This window comes from Haemaphysalis longicornis, unplaced genomic scaffold (assembly GCF_048455015.1).
Source record: "Haemaphysalis longicornis isolate Haplotype H1 unplaced genomic scaffold, Haemaphysalis longicornis Haplotype H1 scaffold_3, whole genome shotgun sequence".
Taxonomy (NCBI): domain Eukaryota; kingdom Metazoa; phylum Arthropoda; class Arachnida; order Ixodida; family Ixodidae; genus Haemaphysalis; species Haemaphysalis longicornis.
The window spans coordinates 109181122-109196314 of NW_027526335.1; the positions used below are offsets into that span (position 1 = coordinate 109181122).

Genomic DNA, 15193 nt, shown 5'->3' on the forward strand with positions numbered 1-15193 from the left:
CAAGAAATTTAAGGCAATTTAGGAGAATTGCTATTGAGCATTCAAATTACGCCTGTGTGAAATGTATTCGCATATTTATGTTATTGAACGCCAAAAAAACGTAGAAAAGAGATGTTTCGAACTTCGCAAAACATTGACAGGCAACTAGACATATTAGCATGCAGAAATTTGCAAATAATTCCTATGCTGGGCTACCAAAAGGGTATTTCGCAAAACTCACCTCAGACAGCTTTTACCTATGCTATTGAGAAGAATTGTTTCCCTACAGACGGATGGTGCAGTTAGGAAGCTTAAAAACTAAACTAGCACAGACTAAGCAGCCAGCTTATCTATACAGAAGGAAGTTGATTCTGCCAAGTGCGCGAGCAAAAAAAAATAAACGCAACGTCCAGCCGGATGCCATGGCATTACATCCCTTTTTGCTGCTCTCCGCTGCGACTTACATCACAATTTTGGAGAATGTGGAAGCTGGGTTGCCATCTTCAGTACAAAAATGAGAGTCCGCTAAGAAGTCGAAGTGGAAAAGTTACTCTTAAGTGTAAAAAAGAGCAATAAAAATGAAGCTGAAATAGCCTCAAACAGTTCGGCAAGAAAGACACTGGGCAAACAGTGATTACGGCATTTGTAATGTGTTACTACAAACAGACTTTCTGAATGGGCGGACATAAAATTCAAAGCCAGTTTCTTTTTCATTTGCACAATACAGCTTTGGTTACCAAATATAATTAAAATAAAATATTTCTTTCCGGGCTAAAGACATCGCCCAAAATTAAAATTATAACTTTCTCTACACTCCTCCATACTGCATATTTTAAAGAACAGCATTCTGCTTCAATCTGATGACTCGCATCCGTTCCCGCTGAAACAAATGTTTTCCTTTAAAAGTGCAGAGCTTCGACGTAGGCCAAGAAACCTACTTTGCTTAAGCAGAATGATTTGTCTGTCACGACGGGACTCCTCGTAGCCGACAAGTTCACTACCCTGGTTTGCAAGATCGCCATGACGCGTTACATTGGTGAAGAAATTAATTGTCCTTGCTGCTTGATAAAAAAGAACGTCTTAAGCAGAACTCGTTGTTGGGGAATTTCATGCGTCTTTGTTGCTCTAGTACAAATCCCTGTGTTTGTTTCTTTGCGAAAGCCCGCGTTTTTTACCATAACGGAAGATCGCAAGATGTTTTAAACAGCCTTACTGTATGTGTAAATATGTATAACAGAATAAAATGCTCAACTATTATTTTTCACAGTGTACCCAGTCCTGCTATTTGGAGCCCTACCTCATGCGGCAGCTGACAAAAAATTGGGCAGCATCGTTCCGCTGGAAGTGATTGGTGGAACCAAAAACGCAGGGAAATGGGTGAAAACGTCTGTGAGGATCGCAAACTGGAAACAAGGCGTTAGGGTGAGCATACCCGTATGAAATTGGAGAGCTGTAGACAAACTGCCTTGATAAGGCGGCGCGGCAGGTTTTGTTTCTGCTGCAATGTTAGGACCATGTCGACAGTGGCCATTATTCGTTTTAAAATGGTTGTAAGCTTGGCCGCTAAGCCCCTTTGTGATTGCATACCAAGCAGTTAACGCAACGATGGGACTACAGAAACCAACCTTGTCTGAATTTCTCCTCTAACACTAGTCCTGATTGGGTTACGATTGATCATTTTGTGCCCATCACATTACTTAACACCCTTCTACTTAGCAGGAAAAGAGAATCTTTTCGTTTATTGACCTTGTAAAAACAGGGGTAATCGTAGAACAGTTTCGGCGTACCTACTCACGGGATATTAATGTACATTATTTACCCATTTACGAATACCGGCAATGTGTTTTTGGCACATTTAATGCTGAGACGTCTGAGCTCTGTGGTACGTAGTGAAGCAAAAATGATCAGAGAACTTGTTTTATACGTGTCTCTACGAGGAAGACTAAATTTGAAAAATGCTCTTTCATCGAGTAAACTATAAAAAGATCCTGACTGGCTTTGAGGCCTCAACGTAAATCAAATTGATAGTTAGCCTTTTTTGGTGGTATAAGGAGGATAGCGTGGAACTTTCACCTCAGATGACAATTATATGTGCCACTTTGTTCTTTTTATGGTGCGCAGTTTTACTACCAAGCGAATACACCAGGTGTAAGCATCGGGCATATCGAGTACCTGAACTGCCATCCGGATAGCCACACTGGAGGACGTGAGTGCACGTTCAAAGCAACTTTATCGGCGAATGCCGCCTGTACATGTTTTCTGGAGTGGACAAAAGTCTGTAGAAACTGCAGGGGTGTTGATACGGCTGCATTCACTAGCACTTTGAACGCCAACTTTGCCTAACATATGTGTCTATAGTATACACTGTAATGAAAAGCAGCCAGCACTACAAAAATTATTATATCCAAGTAATTGCAGGCGAGCCCATTCCAAAATGCCGACGATCCTGCTCCCTTATGGAAAGAATAACAACTGATGGAAAATATTGTGACAGTAAGGAAAATATTTTCACGATAAGTATTGTTACGATAACGAATGCATTTACGAAGTGTATTTACAATGCTGAGAGCGCCCCAGAGGCCATGGGAACAAGATCCTCTTCTAGCTCTACCTTTAGCTGAGTGTCATAGTCTGAGGGTGGCTAGCGCCATCTTCTTTTGGTTGCTATTGAGTAAATATTCAAATGGTGTACGTAAGCTATTTACTAGGTCTTATTCTTCTTCCTCTTCGGCTAAAACACTCCGCAATATTCGGAGCAGTTTTATTACTGCTGATGAAAACATTTCAACGCCAAAGAAAGAAAGCCCTCGAATGCGTATAATACTACGGGAAATGGGCAAATGGTGTGAAGCGCTTTGCATTCGACTTTTTAAAAGGACAAAAAATTATCATGTTGTGTGAAAGTTATCCATTACTTTTAAAGAACATGAACCACTAAAAACCAAACTATGGGCTCAGATACAAATTAGAAATACAAATAACCCTGTTTCTTTTTATAACACACCGATCAACTGTACAATAAAAGTTCGTGAAGCAAATGACCTATCAATAAAACGGTCCATATTTTTATATACATGGTAAATACTTTCAGCAATCTGCCGTGATTAGTGATGAATTAGCGATGAATTAGGGATGCCGTGATGAGTAGGACTTTTGAGATATGAATGTTTTTTTATACATTGAACAGAACTAGTGTTTGTAGTAGGTTAACCTCCCACAAATCATTTCAAATTCCACTTCTTCATAGTATCGCTGAACGCAGGTCCTTTAAGGTAAAGGTGTAGTTTTTCTCTATTGGTTATCGCCTAAACTGTTCTGAGGTAACAAAGGTATCTGCTGCTGCTGCGTCCGAGACCTGATATCAGAATTGTTTATTTAAAAAACACCTAATACGTCAGTATAGGAGGGCTTCGACGCGTTCACACCTAAAAAAATGGTTGCGGCTCAGCTCAGCTCACCCTGGATATGCAAAGCAAAAGCTTGGCTTAGACTGGTTGAGTCTTGGTTTCGCTTGGTTAACCTTTGATGTAGCTGTATTGCCGACAGTTGCTCAAAGCCGTTCAGTACCGGGCAACGCTCGCAGGAGGAGGCCCGGCCCCGCTTTCATTCTCGGCGAACGCGGCGTTCCTCTTTCAAGGGTAACGCGGCGCAAGATGAGTCACATAGCCCGAGACGACCCAGCGGCGTATGCGTGGGAGTCTTCAGGTTTGGTGGGCTGCCGATCAGCTGAGTGGCCGCTCCCGTCACGGCCGCCGCCGCTACGGAAGCACAGCGACTGAAAACGGGGCCTTGTGCGAAGCGCCGAAAGCGGGCCCGGCGAATCACGCGATGCGCTTCGAGGGGTGTTTCGCCGGGGGGGGGGGGGGGGGTGTCTCCGGCCAATAGGTTAACTTGTGCGTCCTCCACGCAGCCGCTACACGAAAGTAGTGAAGCTTTGCTTTAAAAGCGTTTAGCCGCTGCAACTTGTATATGTGGGCGTAGCTTCCCACGAGAACAAATAAATCGCGTTTACGTTAGGTAAAAAATTTATAGGTTGCATTCACTGGCATGGAGCGCATGCCGGCAATGCCGGTGCGCCGCAATGCCGGTGCCTGCGCGTCCCAATTGCTGAGGTGACGTCGTATGCGCGACCGCTCGCGAATACATGCCGCTATTCTCCCACCTAACAATGCACTCACTAGTACGCTACGCTATATCTAAATCGTCATGTGCTTGAAGGCGCACAATTTGTTCGGAAGCATTATTTGACTTTTGTACTGAAAAGCACTGCCCTGGGCAAGGTGCGAGCGGGCGGGTGTCGATAGCCGAGTTCGCAGGCAACTGCGCTGGAGCGTAGGCATTTCGTGCGTCGTGCCGCTTTCTTGCACTATCATGGCTTCATTCTCCGGTGCTGATGCGGAGTTCTTAACGGCAAGTACAGCATCACCCCGCAATATCACATCGATATTCATATTTCTTGACGCCACTGCCGCGAATAATGTAATAACGACGCAGTCAACGGATGCAGGGGTCTGCTTTTGTTTTCCTGTGAGATGCGAACGTATGCAGAGACACGGTGGGCAGTGTCGTGGCAGTTTTCATTGTTGCCAAGAGAACAAATCACTCGCTAGATGTTTATGTGGATACCATCTGTATCAGTCGTATTTAAATTCAGGAAAGCTGCGGTATGTCATGAGTGTATGTACCATAGAAACCTTAAAAACCACTCATCCGAGATGAAAATATCTTTCAGTGAAGTTAGCAGGTCGATATGTGAAGCTTTGCTTTAAATATCGATTTTTACGGGGTTTTCAATGGGGAACAAATGTATTAGTTCAGCAGTGGTCGGCTAGTTTGAGTGGAAGGGAACTGAACCTATAGCGTTTACAAAACCCTGAGTTACTGTCTTTTAAAGAGTTGCAAACTTAAATCTCTGATATTTGCCTCTTTGCAGCGGAAGCTAGCTGGCAAGTGAGCTGCGACTTTACCAATCCCGTTGACTGCGGCTGGTTCCCTGAGCGCTCGGCTGCAGACATACCCTGGATGCTTTCATCGGGTGGCGCGGACCCACGGGCAACGAAGTGGCAGCCTACCGATGGAGCGTCTCACAATGGTTAGTAGGATCCATGCTGGTTTAGGACATGTCAGATAAGAGGAACCTAATTTTTTTTATTTTTGCTCAAAACTTGACTGGTCCTGCATACAAAAAAGGTACGTGTTAGAAGAAAGAATTAGTTTCCAGAAAAAACAAGGCCACTTAGCAAAGTTGTAGTTAGTGGCTGAACATAAAACTTCTAAATACCAGAACGCCAAAGAAATATTTATTTTTACTTCAGTCTTCCGAAACAACAACGAAACAGTACGCAAATGTTTTGTGTGTTTGCGCACCGACGCTGCACCTGGGCTTTCGAGTGAGCCGAAGGCAAGCGCGAGTCGCAGTTATTGCACAGAATCGCTCCTCTCTTTTTGCAGCTAACAGAAACCCCACTTGTGCGAAGGGCCTAGCCACGACCTCGCGCACGCCTCAGAAACTGGGACACTTTGCAGATACCAGCAAGAATGCGCAAATTTCAATTGATCGCTACCTGTACCACAATCAGAACAGTTACATGGTAACCCTATACCATATGGTGTGGGAGTGTCAACGCACTCCACACTTGCCCCCAATTCCCAATCCCACCTTCGAGCAGTGGAGGGCTTCCCTAGCCAGACCATACACAGATACCTAGCTCGTCGTGGAGACGCGAACAAGGACAGCCAGAAAAAGTCCAGGATCCCGGACTAGGGATGCCTTTCACGGAGAGAGGCCCAAACATCCGCCTCTGTTCGACGAGTGAACATTAATAATTCCCTCTCTACCTTGTAATGAGAATCGTTTCTGGGAATCTCACCACTGGCGAATTCTAGTACCATTGCACATTATAGTTCCGCATAATTAGAGAGAGAGATGGGGAAGAATAGAGTGAGATGAAGAGAAAAAATCCGATGGGGAAGAATAGAGTGAGATGAAAGAGAAAAAAAAAACAAGAGAGAGAGAAAGAGAAAAAAGCAGAAGCGGTGGGGGAGAAGCAATCTGTAAAACATCGCAATAGATATCGGGATCTAGATGGCGATATACACGACGATACGTCAATATTTAGATATCACTACACAAATCATTCTGCAACCGTGCACGGTGCTTCATCTTGTCGAAGGGATAAATATGGCACCCGAACTGAGCATTTTTATTGGGTGAAATCGGTTATATATGTGTTATGCTAATACCCCAGTAGCCATACCTTCTATTCTGCCTCAGATCAGTCAAAAATTTATGCAATTGGTTTTAGTACCTCGATATTTGGAAGTCTAGGGCATTTACAAATTTCACGTAGCTACTCTACTGACCAACACCGCCTTTTACTAGGAATGCGCGCATGCACTATTTTTTTACGCCCTTTTTGGCCGGAAATGATGCTTAGCAACCTGAAAAAAGGGTTTGGGCCGCGCAGCAGCGCGTGACACTGTGGATCGGCTGATCGCGCAGCGTGACATGCAGACACATTCAGGCCACACAAGTCACACTTGGACCACACAAAAACTGAGCCAGAAAATGTCGGTGGGCTTGTCGCAAAGATCAGACCGTTTAGCGCTAATTTTAGAAACATGCATTTTAATTTGAGAATATACGAGTCAGTATGCGGATTTGTAAAAACTTCTTAATCGTAAAGTACTTACATTCAAAAGTCATAAAATAATATTACATATCAAACGCTATTTATAAGAACCTAGTCTTTTGGGGATATTAAAACACAAAAAATAACGCAGCTTGCACTAGTGGTGCAAGGCTGGCGAAACAGCGGAGCTGGGGGTCGACCTAGCCTTTCGTAGTGAAAGCTACTCTACATTAGCACAGAACAGGGAGGATTTTAGAGAAGCAAAGGTCTAGCTTTGCCTGTAGTGCCAGAAAAAGCGTAGTGGCGGCGTCGTGAACTACCCAGTACGCCCGCTTGATGGCGCTGTAAACACGGCTTTGTAAACATGGCGGATGCTTTTTGCACAGGCCGCTTGAGCTCCTTAATAACATGGCTGCCCTCTCACGGCGGCCGCCGGCTCCGCCTTGTTGCTTCACGGCCGGACTCGACGACTCGACTCTCCTCCTCCCGCGCACGAAAGGAGCGTCGAGTCCGGCCTTGGCTGCTCCTGCTGGTTCCTGGTTGACACGCTGGCCGCGTGTTTACTTGCGCCGCGCTAGTGAAGTGATTTTACGCCAGGTGACCAGATGGCCTCGACTGGCACAGACCACAGTGAGCAGCAAGTGAGAACAAATCGTTTATTGACATCCGCAAGTTTACAGAGGCCAGGACATCATTTCATTTCGATCGCTGCAATTGTACGTCGCTTTCATGACATTTTTTTTTTGCCATAACAACTCGTTCGCTTGTGCTAAGATTTCGAACGAAGGGCACAAATGAGGTATTGAGGGCGACAACGGTTTTGTTTGCACCGTCTTTCTAGCGGAGTGCGCGACACTCACCTTCTGTTGGAAGAATAAAATATTCTGGCCTCGACAGCTGTCTTCCGATGCGGAATTTCCCACATTTGTCACTCCACAAGTACTCAATTCCCCTGTTTTGCCAGTCCTCTCAACAACTGATGGACGCAAAAGCACATAACAGCAAAAACAGTCACGAAACCAGTGCTCCGCGCACGTAGAAACGGTGGGCCGTTGCAGCGGTTTCAATTTGAATTGGCGGCTTTGTGGTTGCGCATTCAGAAACGAGGTGGTGCACCAGTCGGCTGTTCGTAAAAAGTTGCGTACATTTTTGCTCAACGGATGTTTGATGCGAAACTTGTTAATAATATTTTTAAATATCACATTGTAAGCGAACTGTGTGGGCTCTTTGAGTCACGGAATGAATGTTTTGTATTCTATACCAAAAGTAACCTTTTGCTTGCGCCGTCTGGTGGACTTGATGGTCGAAAAGTGCCCTGTAGGTTGGTCACGTGGGGCGTCGATTTTTACGCCGCCTATAGGGAAACCGGGGAACGTCCAAGCTTGAGAGGCCTGACATTAGCTAGTATTCGCGGACTGACAAGTTTTTACTTTTGAGAGCTAGAGGTCAACCCACACCCCCTTCCGCAAGCGCCCTGATTGGAGCAGCGCCTGATTGGGGGAGAGATGGGCAGGAGGGAACAGGGAAGCGCACGGGACCCGTGCCGCCACCTGGCGGAGGAAGGCGAGAACGCCGCCGCCGCAGCGATAAAGCCCGGAATACATGGAGCGTTTATGCGACGAATAGTCGACGAACTTCGCCCGGCGGCGTCCGCTGGACGCCCGGCGGCGGAAAAACATCGTCCGCTGCCGATCTAGCCGGGGCAGAAAAAGTTCGTCGCCGTCGACGGCAGCGGCAAAGCGCTGCCAAACATGGCGGCGCCCTCTCCGCCCGCTTCACAGCGATAACAGCTTCGCAGCTAATCCCTCAATGCAATATCGTGTTCTAAACCCTTTACTTCGAATTAAATTTGTCCACTCTTGCCCCCACATCAATTTTCAAACGACAAATAGCCTTCTTTTTTCAGATAGAAGGGCGTTTTTTAGCTGTTAAGCCTGACGCAGTAACGTTTGTCGTCGTCATAGCAACGGTCTCGCGAGATGTGGCGATACAAAAACATTAAAAACTTCTTCTACACAACATTTTACGCCTTTCTAGAGGGTTTTGCAACTAAAAAGCAATAATAATAGTCTTGACGGCTTGTTTTGCTTCTCCTGTGTTTCACTTCAATGTATTTGCCTCGTCTAGCCACACTGACAGCAGCGCAGCGGCGAGGCGGCGGCGGCCGCCGTACTTTGCTACATGTAGCGCATCCCGACGAACATTCGGCGTCGTGACGCGGCTGGTCTTACGCCGCGCGAACTTCGTCGTGAAAGATCGCTCCATGTATTCTAGCTTTTAAGAGCGCGCGACGAAGGAAGGCGACGTGCGCGCAGAGCCGTGTGCGATGGAGTAGGACGAACATCCAGCTATGAATCCTCCAGCTATGAACATCCAGCTATGAACAGCGCCATGAATCGAAAAAGAGGAAAGAAGCTACTGTTACGTCCAGCTTCGCTACCTTCTTCAAGTCTTACGCGTTAGTGTGAGCTTCCTTCATTTTTTCCTTGGATCCGCTGTCAGTGTGGCGGACACACTAGAACATCCTTGTAAAATCTACTTAAACTTGGCCTAACCCTTCTGCCCTTAGCCTAGCAATCAAGAACATAGCAAAACCTAACAAAACTCTGTAAATCCTTGCAAAACCTAGCAACACTTAGCAATACCGGAAGAAGCTCGGTGGACCCCCAGCTCCGCTGTTTTTTTGTTTTGGAACTGATCACATATTTCACGCCCTTTGAACACTCTACAGGAAATCAAGGGTGTTGCAGTCGGTAAACACCTTTTTCGCCACACAAAAATAGTTTCAATCTACAAATTACGGTGTTGGAACCTAAGAAAAAGGGCGTAATGACTTTCCAACACCAATACTCCACGTATACTACACCTTTTTTTAGGCAATAACGGCAGAAAGTTGACTTTGTAAATATAGTCTTTGTACTTTCAAAAGTTCAAATCGAATTTTCACGTGCCACAGCTAAACTTGGCATATTAGGCACACCGTATATAGAAACGAGCGATCATTGCAAACGAATATTTTTTGTTTGCTCTTGACCATTTCTTACGAGGTTGGGAAGAAGATATGAGGGGGTACCTTCTACTTCACAGTGTCATTATACATGCAATCATGGCCGGCCTTCATCTATCACCAGCTGAGCAACCTTTCCACATCCTTTCAACCAAGGGGGTCGAAGTTGGTAAACCCACTTCTTCCCACACAATAAGGGCGTAAAGCTACGAATAAAGGTGTTTAGATTCAAGGAAGAGGTTGTGGTGGCCTCCAAACACTATATTTCTACTTATGCTACACCCTTTTGTTTCAAAAATGGCGTAAAACGTTTCCTGTGCAGTTGATTATTTGGTGTTTGGTTACCCTAATTCATTCCCCGATGGTATTACGATGACATCTGACTCGTCAAAAGGCACTTAGTATGATTTACACCGTCAATTACTATCCACCGGTTATGTAACAGTCTAATTGCAAATAAAGGAAGCAGAAACAAGCTTTTTTATGAGACACGACGCCCAACCTTGACTTTATTGATTCATTGTAGGGTTTAATGCTCCGACGCAACGCAGGAGATAAGTCACACCGTAGTGGAGGGCTCCGGAATAATGTTGACCACCTGTGAATCTCTCATGTACGCCGAAATCTCGTACACACGAGCGTTTTTGCTTCAAACCTTGACTTTAGGGACGTTGTGTACGGCTCAATGGTTTTACCATTCGCGTAGTAGCTAGTCTTCTCCCATGCTGGGAGAAAGTGATATGATAACTCTGGCTCAGTGTACTGATCAGTGACCTGATAACTCTGGCTCAAATATTGAATCTTGAGTTCGAATGTAATCATATACCACTCACTGAAAACTAAAGCATGCATGTCTTTTTTCAATATAGTTGCCAGTGCATGTGCATCTTCGGTGCCATAGCACCCTTAAATTTTTTTGCGCTTTCCTCCAGGTACATACATGTTTGCCAGAAACGTGTACGACTCTAAGCAGACTGCCCAACTGGTTTCTATCAGAATGAGCCCTACTCCCAGGAGCGGGCGCTGCTTCACCTTCTGGTAAACTTACTACAAAATCTTGTTTATCTGTGATTATTGACTTAATAGTCCTATGAATCGCCTTCTAGAGCAAATAATAAATACGTTGTGCCGACCACTAAGGTTTTCTTATTTCTTAATCGTGTCATAATACCTAATTATTGCCTATTGTTGAGTTGTGCAAGCATATGTTTGGGTAGGTGTCCTCGATCACTTTGGAAATTGCCAGTTTATACACCATATTTCCCGCCTGCGGCGAGTCTAATCGCTCCAACCTAATGGGTATGTGAGAATTGTGAGTTTCAATGTTTATGCTGCAGATGAATTTCAAGTTGTCATTCCGCCATAAGCTTTTGAAAGCAGGTGTTATCATAATTGGCCAAACCCCTTGAGTGGGAAGGGTTGAGTTATGGATGTGCGTTTTGTCTTCGAGTCACAGTGAAAATTAGAAAACCAGCCGTGACCTTCAGATGGCGACTGTTTCTGTCGTTAGGACTAAATGCAGCCTTAACAGTCTGTGCCCTTCATCTACATCGTAACGGGCGATCAAGCAACGTCAAAACGCGGGTACCCGTTGACAAGGATAAATCTCAACGCCTATTGTCACGTAGCCAAAAACGACGCAGATTTCTTCAGGGAAGAAACGTATATTCGAGCAAACTTGTGCTAGGTTACAAACGCAAAGATTACGTACGGGCGACGAAATAATCAACCACCTTACGTGTGCACACGAGTGTCGGCGAATCAAATGCTGCGTCGTCTGCCCTGCGAGCCTTTATCCTTCCGCATGATTGTTTCCGTAACAGTCGCAGTACATCGAGAACATTGCAGATTAAAGAAGAGTATTCTAGTCAAGCGACAAAAGGGCGACACACGCTCCCTATCAAATTAGATAGCATGCGTGGCATACAAAAGAAAGAGACGGAAACGAGCACTTCCCTCCTAACTTATACAAGACAGCTGGAAACCACAACACACAAACCAGAGGCTGTAGATCACGGCATTATGTAGTCATGGCTAACGAAAGGCCCTCGCAAGGCCATTACGGACGTCAGATTGACGCATATCATCGCTTCCAACCATATGGGAACACTCAAAACCACAAATTCACAATTCCCATTATTTATTGAGCAGTGATCTTCTGACGACTGGTGTTATTGCTGCTGGTAAATACAACTCAGAGCCATTATAATATATAGGCCATCCCAGCCAACGGTGTTTTTCAAAAGAGATTTTTGCTACCGGTCTCTGGAGACGTCGTTTTTATACCAACGCAGCCTGTAAGAGTTATGCTCACGTATTGAAATTGATATTCATGGGGTATGTAAAATGATGTTCGTATATGCTCAACTTTAAATTTCTTCCTTTAAATTTTTGTTGCGTCAACTACACGCGTTTATGGTTTTGCACAGATTTATAGAAATAAATTGCTGTTTTTCCACTTTTGAGGAATATCGATCATGCTAGTTATCACTGTTTTTATATTTTGCGTCCCAGCTCCACTTTCTACGCGTGAAGAAAACCAACCTGGCCATGTAAATAAATAAATAAACAAATAAATATATATATATATACACATACAAACTCGAATATGACCAATATATAGAGAGAAATAAGGGTAGGCAGTCACCAAATCCAAGGAAAGCAAAAGGGAACATGGGGTAGGTCACTCAGTCTTTTTGCAACAGGTATATATTTTTTAAAGATACAAAAAACTGGAGCATACATGCTCGCCGCGTGCCACCCAGCGGGCATGTTCTCTCTATGAACCTCTCAGAGGGAGTTTCAAAGAGTCTCTGAACCTCTTTAAAATACAAGCATCCGCTGAAGTCGAGAGTGCATCCGCCGCTGGGATAGCGCAGTTGGCAGAGCACAGCAGGCGTTATGAGGAGGTCATGGGTTTGATTCCCGCTGCGAATCACGGCGATTTTTGTCTCGACTTAGGGTTGTTTAGAAGAGTCCAGAACTGCGCTTGTGTCCTGGTTTTCCGCTGTGTTTCACCACAATTAAGTGATTTCTTTAGCCCATTATCACAAAAAATAACGATAGCCTTATTCGCTGCTAGAAAGCACCTTCAAATAGCCGAAGGGCACTGCATTTAGGACTGCATCTTTGATGTGTGCGTGCGTGTGTGCGTGCTTGCGTGTGTGTGTGTGTGTGTGTGTGTGTGTGTGTGTGTGTGTGCGTGCGTGTGTGTGTGTGTGTGTGTGTGTGTGTGTGTGTGTGTGTGTGTGTGTGTGTGTGTGTGTTTGTTGATTGATTGATTGTGGTGTTTAACGCGCCGACGCAACGCAGGCGATGAGGCGCGCCGTAGTGGAGGGCTCCGGATTAATTTTGACCACCTGGGGATCTTTAACGTGCGCCGAAATCTCGAGCACACGGGCGTTTTTGCTTTTCGCCTCCATCAGAAAAGCGGCCGCCGCGGCCGGGAATCGAACCCGCGACCTCGTGCTCAGCAGCTCAACGCCTTAGCCACTGAGCCACCCCGGCGGGTGTGTGTGTGTTTTTGCGCGCGCGCGCGTGTGTGCGTGTGTGTGTGCGCGCGCGTGTGTGTGCGCGTGTGTGTGTATGTGAGAGAGAGAGATGCACAAACAGACAGACAGACAGCTTGATAGATTTACTGGCATGGAGTGTGTCCCCCAAAACCTTTAGCTCTTTTATTGTGAATTTTACAAGTCTCTAATGCATTCTACATTAGTACCTTTAAAATCCTTAATGCTGTGCGTATTCCGCTTACTGTAGATAGCGTAGCATGATTACATTTTTACGTTACCAACATTACACGCGTAGCATACGTGGTGTCTTAATTTCACTGTAATTATTTATTTGAATACACGCAATTACCCCACCCTACTCTATTGTGATAAATCACCGGATACCGCGACGAAAATGCAGGCTCCCATATTTAGTGATATAATTTTTATGGTGCCGTCAAAAACCTTTACATTGGTGTTATATTCGCAAACAACCTCATTGTAAGATAATCAGCAGCATTAATAAGCAGGGGTTTTCCCGTGCTTATTAATGCTTATTGAATACTCGCCAAACAACGAAGTAGTATGCAAGCAACAGAGTGCCCTACAATGTTCGTCGTAGATGCTTAGGTGTGATGTACCGGTTACTGCAAGAAAACATGGACAAAGCAAGTTTTTTGTTGTTGTCGAAAGGGACGACTGCATTTTTCCACAAAAGAAAGGAACCAGCCCATTTATTTAAGGCACCAAACGCCTCACCCAGCTTACGGTGCACTTTACTCATTTTAGCGGTTTAAAACGTGGTTTATAACCTTCGACTTTATTGTTGGTAAACGGCTACCCTGCTTATTCTTCTCACCTTTTAGGTACTACATGAGACACCCCAATTGCGGTCAGCTAAACCTCCTCCGACGTGTGGGTAACGAGTCAACCAGCGTCATGTGGGCCCGCAAGGGCCCACAGGGCAAGGATTGGCAACAGCAACAGCTGCAGGTGCACTCCGACGAGCCACATCAGGTAGGACAAAGTAGCCTAGTGGTTCTTTTATAATTTACTTAACAACCCAATGGCATAAAAAGTGTTTGAATGCAGAATGTGATATAAGTTGGGCTCACTCCGCCTTCTATTTAATTGTTCCGTAGTATCGCAATACCTTTGACCTTGTAGTGTTACTCTGGACGCCACAGCTTACTCAAGGTTGTAAAAAGCTCACACAATGTTTAGAGCATAAGCTCTTTAGCGTCCGCTTCTGCCCTCTCGTGGCGCCTTCGTCCCTCGATTCAACCGAAGGTTGACAAAATAGGGTGAGCAGGAGCGGAAGAATAAATTATTGCGAAAGTGTAAGAAGGGTAGTACGAAACGGCCGCGCAAGACATACGCGGGAGAACCGCTCCTTCGTGTCTAGTGGCGCTTGAGAAAGCAGCGGCAACCTCAGGAACCTATTAAGTCAAGCGTCTTGTTCTTTCAAGCCAACAAAAAGGACAATGGTCCAGCATGCACTACGTGCTCCACGTACACCAGCCATTCGTCGTCCTCCTTATTGCGTGGGTCATCCGAAGCACGTGACATTTACGCGGGAGATTCAAGCCGGATTTACAACCATATGCTCGGCGGCGGCGACGCGCTACTAGATAACGTCAGAGCATCGTGCGGCATTGTACGTTAGCCGATTAACCATTCACTTTCTGCGACGCAGTAGCTATGCGCCGTGACCGAAAAGACTGCAGTTGGCGCTGCGCTGACATTTCGCATTTGGAAGTATCGTAAGTGTCAGACATTTTTTATTGAGTAACATTACCGTGCTTAGCGAGTTGCTGAATGGGTGCTTCGAAGGTGGGGAAAATAGTTTGTGCCTTTTGTGAAGGTTTCCTGCGCCCTTTTTTACAGTTCGTGTTTGAGGCTGTCATGGAACCTCGCAATCCTGCTGTGATTGCAATTGACGACTTCACCCTGAAGGACGGCAAATGTAACACCGGAAAAGGTACACTATTAGTTTATTTTCATCCTATCGGGAAAATAAACTTGGTCAAAGGAAGCTCAATAACGGTACTAGAAAACCAGCGCAGCCAATTATGTTGAACTGG

At 45.3% G+C, this 15193-nt stretch overlaps 1 protein-coding gene across 1 annotated transcript in view; it reads left to right on the forward strand.

The window, feature by feature from the left end:
• The window catches only part of LOC144175010 (MAM and LDL-receptor class A domain-containing protein 1-like), a 197355-nt gene that overhangs the window by 139288 nt on the left and 42874 nt on the right, over positions 1-15193 (forward strand). Inside the window, exons 47-52 of the mRNA XM_077704017.1 lie at positions 1247-1401; positions 2101-2185; positions 4913-5071; positions 10551-10656; positions 13976-14126; positions 14997-15090. Coding sequence (XP_077560143.1) covers positions 1247-1401; positions 2101-2185; positions 4913-5071; positions 10551-10656; positions 13976-14126; positions 14997-15090 — 750 coding nt within the window. The remainder of the gene's footprint in view (positions 1-1246; positions 1402-2100; positions 2186-4912; positions 5072-10550; positions 10657-13975; positions 14127-14996; positions 15091-15193) is intronic.